This window comes from Sinocyclocheilus rhinocerous, unplaced genomic scaffold (genome assembly GCF_001515625.1).
Source record: "Sinocyclocheilus rhinocerous isolate Xijiao unplaced genomic scaffold, SAMN03320098_v1.1 scaffold2310, whole genome shotgun sequence".
NCBI lineage: Eukaryota > Metazoa > Chordata > Actinopteri > Cypriniformes > Cyprinidae > Sinocyclocheilus > Sinocyclocheilus rhinocerous.
The window spans coordinates 171,323-179,903 of record NW_015646349.1 but is presented as its reverse complement, the minus strand read 5'-3'; the positions used below and the strand labels follow the sequence as shown (position 1 = coordinate 179,903).

Sequence of the window (8,581 nt, the reverse complement as noted above, 5' to 3'; positions counted from 1 at the left end):
GCAGGTCACACTTACAAAAAATAGATTTGTGATTAGAGTTGCAAATTAGTCATTTTGGTTAAATTGGTTATTTGTGCCATCTGAAAAAACTCGTAAACATAACTAATTTTTGAGAAACGCCAAAGAGACATCTTTACATATTACAGAACTGCTCTTGTTGTCCTCTTTTATTGTCCTAATTTGTAGGTTGCTTTGGATGAAAGCTTCTGCTAAATGAATAAATGTGAATGTAGTGTAGTGATTCTGATTTGGCAGTGTATAATGCATGATTTTCTGTTTTTAAGCAGTGATTTTGTTTAAAAAGTGTGTAAAATAAGTAAACATTTAAATTCAGTAATGTTGGACATGTCCTACAATGTGACACTCTATATTTCATCTGAATCTAGCATTTTGCTAATTATTTGATCTTTATTTTGTTAATAATTACACATAGGTCTTTAATAATCTCATATTGTTTAAAATACTACATTGAATATTGTACGTTTTTACTCTTCTCGCACAGAAGGGCCATTTAAAATGAACTGGTAAAGGCAAAATTCAGGTTAGAAATAGAAAGAAATGCTGATCAGTTATAGCACCCAGATAGGATATAGGTTCAAAAGCTAAAATGTTGTATCAACTACCCAGTTATTGGTATTGCCTTCTGTTATTAAAAAACTTGACCTCTACATATAAGCCTGTAATTATTGGCACAAAATAAAAACTTAGATGCATTCATTCACTTTGTTGGTAAAAGATTATTTCAAAAATGTGTTTATTTTATAGTGTTATATTAAAACGCAGAGGCGGTGTTGTAGGTTTACAAACACTTGTGATTTATGTGTTTGTGTGTCTGTAGCTTCTGCGGAAGGAGCTATATCTTTATCGTTATCTTTATAGTTATCGTCCTTGGTGTGAACGGACCTTAAGAGTGTGTGTGTTTCTTATATAATAAAAGTTAATGTGGTCCAGTTTTGTTTTGGATCCCCTCTGGCTTTCATAAAATGTGTTGTTCTTCTCTGTCTGTTCAATAAAGAAAGTTATACAGCATTAGAATGACCTAGACCATTAGAATGATACTGTGCATTACTCAGCATTGAGTAGTACGCAAAAAAGACATTCAAAAAGCAATGTTACATAGTTGACATGCAGTGATATTTGCTGCTGTTCTGTGACTTGATTTCTCTTGTGGGTGACTTTTTAACTGATTTTTTATTTTCTAACTGGAATACGTGGTTTTGTGATGCGTGCCTATGATGTATTTAAAACTGAAAAATAAGATGTATAATAAACTCTCAGTGATATAGATTCTTACGGAATAATCATGCAATAGTAGTAGGGATGCAAAAAAAGTTACCTTTTTTTAAAAAGGAACATTGTATTCAAAGTTGTGACCTATTTAAAGGGTTAGTTCACCCAAAAATGAAAATTAGCCCATAAATTACTCGCTCTCAAGTAGGGCTGTGCGATATGGACAAAAAAAACATATTGCGATTTCTTTGATCTTTAACTGCTTTTGGACGGATACATGCAACACCCGCTGAGTGCCATGAAACAGTTTGAAAGATCAAAGACCATTTTTAATATAACTCAGACTGGATTCGTCTGAAAGAAGAAAGTCATATACACCTAGGATGACTTGAGGATGAGTAATTTATGAGCTAATTTTCATTTTTGGGTGAACTAACCCTTTAAGATTGGGAGTGAGTACATTTCAGCCTGTTCCTCACACAAAGCTGTTTTGTAGCTTCAGAAGATCTGGAATATAGTTTATGGATAATTTTTTTGATAATTCTGTGGTTCTTCTGTTTCCTTTTTGAACATTGCAAATTCCAGTCCATTGAAAAGTGCGATCAGTGCGATTAAAATGTCTTCCATTCATTTTCCTGGTAGGTGGTTGTGGATGAAAATGGAAATTGTCCACTTTCAAAAGTCCAGAAGAACTTTATCTGTGATCACTGCTACGGGGCCTTCAGGAGTGGATACCACCTGAAGAGACACATTCTCATTCATACTGGTATGAATATTACAGCTGTATTGACTCTTGTAAAGAGGTGTACATACAGTATATGCTATTAATATACTATACAGCACATTAATATATGTGCTAAAATTCTATACGTTGCAAAAATGATCCACTTTTTATTCACACATATATTTATCATGTTAGATTGGGATGATATGTTGGTGTGTTTCACTGTTTTTCACTCAAATGTCTGCCTTTATCACAGGAGAAAAGCCGTTTGCTTGTGCCGTGTGTGACATGAGATTTATTCAGCGCTACCACTTGGAGCGACACAGCCTCACTCATACTGGTACGACTTGTTCCTGTGCATTTTGATTTTAAATAGTAAATGGTACCTTCACATTTGTCATTTGATAAGTGTTCAGGTAAGAAATACTACAGAAATTAAAGTAATCAGATGTAAAATAACACATCCAGTGTTATTTTACATTTGATTACTTTAATTTCTGTAGTATTTCTTACCTGAATAAAAACTTACTTAACCTGAAAAACTTAGTTTCATAGCTCTCTTTATTCTATTGCATTTATTTGTGCTGTTGTTTGCAATTTTTTTATTTGTTCTTATTTTATTACTGACTTTTTACTTGTGTTTTTTCTTTTAATGAAAATAAAACCGTGTTGAAGAAAAGTAGATTTTTGTTTGTATATGCAGTCAATTATAGTTCTTAGAAAGAAAATCGGTATCGGCAAAAATCGGTATCGGCAGATCACACTAACAAAAAATCGGAAATAGGAATCGGCCAAGAAAATTGCAATCGGTGCATCTCTATAAATAATGTGCTTTTAGGAGTAAGATATAATTTATTTGTATGTGAGTGATGAATTATTGGGCTTGTATGATTTAAAATCCAAATGTCCAAATACCAGAACAAGTTTTGAAATTCATGTTCTTGCCTTACCCTGATTCACTCCAATAAGCATTTAATATTAATTCAAACTGAGCTGTCAGGTGAGTCAGGTGAAGCTTTAGAGCTGCTCTGATATGATGATCATAAGAGACAATAACTGCTCCACAAGTGGTGTGTAATTTTATATTGCAGCCACAGATGGCAATAGATAGGCCAAAGTTCTGTAGTGCAGGTTTTATGTCAAGTCTTCTGCCTGTACGTTTAATTATTTGCAGCTTAGTTAAATGTCAATTTAATGCCTTCAGACTGGTTTCCCAGTGGTGATCAGACACATTTTATCAAACAAATTTCATGAACACTGCTTGAATCCAAACTAATTGTTTGCATAGTAGGCACTAAAGCAAAAATCATGTACTGTATCTTGAATCAGCTAAACCCTTGTGGGTGTATAAAGCTTTATATTTGTTATGAGGACAGTTGAGCAAGGTTTAGATTCTGTGTAGACGATCATTGAATTTGCCACTCTGTGCATTTAGGGGTGAAGCCGTATGCTTGTTCCATGTGTGACATGCGGTTTTTCCAACGTTACCACTTGGAGAGGCACAGCCTCACTCATACTGGTATGTGTCGTTACATTGGATATTATTTCTAAAACATTTCTTCAATATTTACTTTTTTACACTATAGCACTCTTTTAAAATGTAATTGCAAAATTTTATGACACAAGCAACATCTTTATTTACATACAGCTATAATATCAATATATATATTTTTTCATTACTGTTTTTTAGATGCTGTCTTTGATGTATGGTAAAAAAGGTGCTCTCATTAGTCTTTTAATTATATAAACCTAAAAATAGATACTTATAAACAGAGTTACAGATCATAGTGCGTCTACACAGAACAAAAACCTTTATTATTATTATTTTATTTTTTTAAGGTCTCTTCACACCAAGTAGAATGACACAAGGCTAAAATACTTGCAAATATTTTTTTGCACCAAAGCTATTCACACCATGTTTTATCTTTCTCTCTCTCTCTCTCTCTCTCTCTCTTTAAGCATTTGAGCAATTAGAAAGTTACACTCTCCAAAAAAAAAAGTTAATTTGAAATGATGTTAAGAATACTAGTATTAGGCTTTTAGACTTATTTGAAATTGTTAGAATAACTTTTAGATAAATGTAAATATAAATCCATTTAAACAGGCTTCTGTTAGCAGTACTAGTTAGTAGAAGTACTAGTTAGCAGAATTACTGTACTTTTGAATAAGCGGTCATATGATGTTGTGCAGAAATACAATTTGAAGACTATAAAGTTTATTGCTATTTTGTTCTGCGTTTAGGGGTCAAACCATATGCTTGCACCATGTGTGACATGAGATTTTTCCAAAGATACCACCTTCAGCGACACAGCCTCATTCATACGGGTACAAGTCATCTCTTACCCAGTGCGCTGCTGCAACTTTCTGCATTGCTTTTGTTCATTTGACTGACATTTTCTAACTATGCCGTGTTACGCTCACTCTGCAGTTCCTTTCTGCTTTGCTGAGCATTCCTGCACATTGTCATGCATATGACCCTTGTTGCCTCTGTTGCCTTTTTAGCATGCTAGATATCGTCTGCATGACATTTGCTTTGTCTGTGAGGCAATCACAAGTCCCTGTTGAAGCTTCATATTTAATCTTCACAAAAATTGCTTTCCTCTTTCACCTCTATCTTTGAAAGGAGCCCTGCTGATCTTTGTTCTAACAGCAAATTTCCATGAACAAATGTATGTCATTGTGGTTGGCTTTTGTGCAGTACTGCAGAAGATCTTAAGTTCTGAAGGTGCACGCAAAGTATGGCACCCTTCAACTTATTATTGAAGAATGACAACTTCCTTAGTTTTCCTACCAAAATTCCATTGATTTTGAGATGTTTGTGGCTTTTTTTAACCATGCATTCAAAATCTGTGTCCAACCTGGCAATCATGGTTAATGCGGATATCTCATAAGCCAGTTTACAGATTTCATAGTTTTAGGTTTGAAATGGTGCTAATAGTTTATCTACCAGTTGTCAGTCATTTTTTCTGGACCCCACTTTATTGACTTGGCAAATTAGGGCTGGGTGATATGGCAAAATATGTACCATTGCACCAATATAAAATGTCAGTTGCAACAGATTTTAATTTTTTGTGTGTGTATATAATAGAGCTGCATGATTAATCGTTACAAGATCGTGATCTCAATTCAAACACCCACACAATCTTATTTCTAAATGACAACGATTCTCCTGTTTCTAAAATTCACCTTTGACAAAGTCATATCAGTGGGGCCAGTTGCATAAACTTAGCCTCTGTTAAGACAGGGTCTTAAAGGGATAGTTCACCCAAAAATGAAAATTTGATGTTTATCTGCTTACCCCCAGGGCATCCAAGATGTAGGTGACTTTGTTTCTTCAGTAGAACACAAACGAAGATTTTTAACTCAAACCATTGCAGTCTGTCAGTCTTATAATGGAAGTGAATGGGAATCACGGCTTTGAGAGTAAAAAAAAACATACACAAACAAAACCAAATTTACACGCCAAATTGAGATTTTAGATAGAGTGTCAATGGTCCATTTGAGAGATAGAGTCTTCGTTTGTGTTCTACTGAAGAAACAAAGTCACCTACATCTTGGATGCCCTGGGGGTAAGCAGATAAACATCAAATTTTCATTTTTGGGTGAACTATCCCTTTAAGTATGAGTTTCATCAACTAGCAGTTATCCAAAGGGTAATCATTATTATTTTTGAATTCAACTTAGTCTAATCTATGCTTTTATGTAACTGAATTTATAAAAAAAAACACCAGTCTTCAAGAAAAAAACATTTACTTGTAAGACTAGACTAAACCTTTTCTGTAACCGGCCACAACATTCAAATCTGCATTCGCGCTGCCGCTGACAGAGAGAGCAGTTATCATGTTTAGGTATGGAACAGACTTTTTTCTTTTTTTTTTAACCACACAGTTTAATTTCTGTCTTACAATCATTCATATTATCACCTAAGTAATGGGATAAAAGTATATAGTTAGGGAAAAAATACTGATGTCTGTGGTATACCATTTAAAATAGAGCAAATCACCTTTTGAAAGTAATTGGCCCTTCAAATAATGTTTGTGTCGATGAAATCGTTGCGCCACTAGGTGACGACAAGTGAATGTTAAATTTATTTGTCATCGAATCATTAATTCAAGAGATTCAAAACTGCTGATTCATCCAGTAATGAAACAAGTGAAGTAATTATGAGCGAGCCATTGAATCTTTCATTCAAACAATCTTTTAAAAATAATTCATTCAGATTAATTAAACATTTTTAAATAGAAGTTAATTTTTTGTTGCAGCCTCTTGTAAATTACACATTTTGTTTAGTTCAGAATTATGGGAGAATCGTGATCTCTATTTGAAAAACAAACAACAACAAAAAAAAATATTCTTCAAATATTTATCGACATGGTTAGCTCAGTTTTATGTACAGCAGTCCTGCATGAGAGACACAAACATGGAGAAGGATAAACATAGATCAGGAGGACTAAGGCTGAGTGCTATGATGAGAAGTGTCAGTCAATAGAGATTTTGCTATATTGTTTATATTGCGATGGGTAAATACAGTTGTGCTCAAAATTATTCATACCCTTAGTCATGGTCAGAATTATTGGCACCCTTGGTAAATATGATCAAAGAAGGCTGTGAAAGTAAATCTGCATTGTTAATGATTTTGATCTTTTATTTAAAAAATTCACATAAATCTAACCTTTCATTGGAGAATAAGAATTTAAATTGGGGGGAAATATCATTATGACATAAATGTTTTTCTCTAATACACATTGGACACAATTAACGGCACCCTTTTATTCAATGCTTTTTGAAACCTCCATTTGGCATAATAACAGCTCTGAGTTTTCTCCTATAATGCCTGATGAGGTTAGAGAGCACCTGACAAGAGATCAGAGACAATTCCTTCATCCAGAATCTCTCCAGACCCTTCAGATTCCCAGCTCCATGATGGTGCTTCTCCTCTTCAGTTCACCACACTCATTTTCTATAGGGTTCAGGTCAGGGAACTGGAATGGCCATAGCAGAAGCTTGGTTTTGTGCCCAGTGACCCATTTTTATGTTGTTTTTAAGGTTTGTGTTTGGATTATTGTATGACTGGAAGATTCAAACATGGCCCATTATAAGATTTCTAACAGAGTCAGTCACTTTTTGATTTTTTATCTGTTGGTATTTGATAGAATCAAAGATGCCATGTATCTAATCAAGATGTCCAGGACCTCCAGCAGAAATATAGGCCCACAACATTAAAAATACAGCAGTATATTTCATTGTACACATGGGGCACTTTTTATCCCTGTGTGCACCAAACCCATCTTGAGTGTTTGTTGCTAAAAAAGCAAATTTTTTAGTTACATCTGACCATAGAAGCCAGTCCCATTTGAAGTTCCAGTCATGTCTGATAACAGAATATGCTGGGGATTGTTTTTGGATGAGAGTGTTTTCTTTTCTTGATTTTTTTTTTTTTGAAACCCGCCCAAAGAACATGTGGCGTAGGTGCTGTTTGAATTTTTTTTTTTAAGGTTTTCTGACCCTGAGACTCAACTATTTTCTGCAATTCTCCAGCTGTGGTCCTTGGAGAGTCTTTAGCCACTCAAACTCTCCTCCTCACCGTGCATTAGGACGATATAGACACACGTCCTCTTCCAGGCAGATTTGTAACATTTTCTGTTGATTGGAAATTCTTAATTATTGCCCTGATGGTGGAAATGGGAATTTTCACTGCTCTAACTCTTTTCTTAAAGTCACTTTCATTTGTGAAGCTCAATTATCTTTTGCTGCACATCTGAAATATATTCTTTGGTTTTTCTCATTGTGATGGATTATTAAGGGAATTTGGCCTTTGTTTTCCCTCCTATTTATATTCCTGCGAAACAGGAAGCCATGGCTGGATAATTTCATGTTCATAATCACCCTGGTGAGCTCAAAATTGTAAATATGAATAGAAATATACTTCACAGATATTTTACTCATAAGAATTTCTAGGGGTGCCAATAATTGTGTCCAACGCGTATTTGAGAAAAACATTTATTTCATAATGAGATGTTCCCCCCTTTTCAATTGTTTTAGTTCAATGAAAGGTTAGATATTTGTGTATTTTTTTAAATAAAAGATCAAAATGATTAACAATGCAGATTTATTTTCACAGCCTTCTTTGATCATATTTACCAAGGGTGCCAATAATTCTGACCACGACTATATGATCAAAGAAGGCTGTGAAAATAAGTTTGCATTGTTTATACATTTGATCTTTCATTAAAAAAAAAAAAATCTAACCTTTAATTGAAGTAAAAAAAGTGGTGCAAAATCACATTATGAAATAAACATTTTTCTTTAGTACACAAACAATGGCCAAAATTATTGGTACCCCTAGAAATTATTATGATTAAAATATGTTCCATTCATAGTATATTATACATAGAAGTATATTCCCATTCATGTTTGCATTTGTTATCACACCAGTGTGACTAAGAACATGAAATTATCCAGCCTTGGCCTCCTTTTTCACAAGAATATAAATATGAAGGAACACAAAGGCCAGATTCTCTTAATCGTTGATCACAATAAGTAAAATCAAATAATATATTTCTGATGTGCAGCAAAAGATAACCCAGTCAACACGATCCTCATACTGTGATCCTCACGGTGTGAGTA

At 34.1% G+C, this 8,581-nt stretch overlaps 1 protein-coding gene across 1 annotated transcript in view; it reads left to right on the top strand.

The window, feature by feature from the left end:
- The first annotated feature begins 1,222 nt into the window (after positions 1-1,222).
- The window catches only part of LOC107707360 (gastrula zinc finger protein XlCGF46.1-like), a 28,330-nt gene continuing 20,971 nt past the window's right edge, over positions 1,223-8,581 (top strand). Inside the window, exons 1-5 of the mRNA XM_016511347.1 lie at positions 1,223-1,237; positions 1,873-1,996; positions 2,211-2,294; positions 3,390-3,473; positions 4,196-4,279. Coding sequence (XP_016366833.1) covers positions 1,223-1,237; positions 1,873-1,996; positions 2,211-2,294; positions 3,390-3,473; positions 4,196-4,279 — 391 coding nt within the window. The remainder of the gene's footprint in view (positions 1,238-1,872; positions 1,997-2,210; positions 2,295-3,389; positions 3,474-4,195; positions 4,280-8,581) is intronic.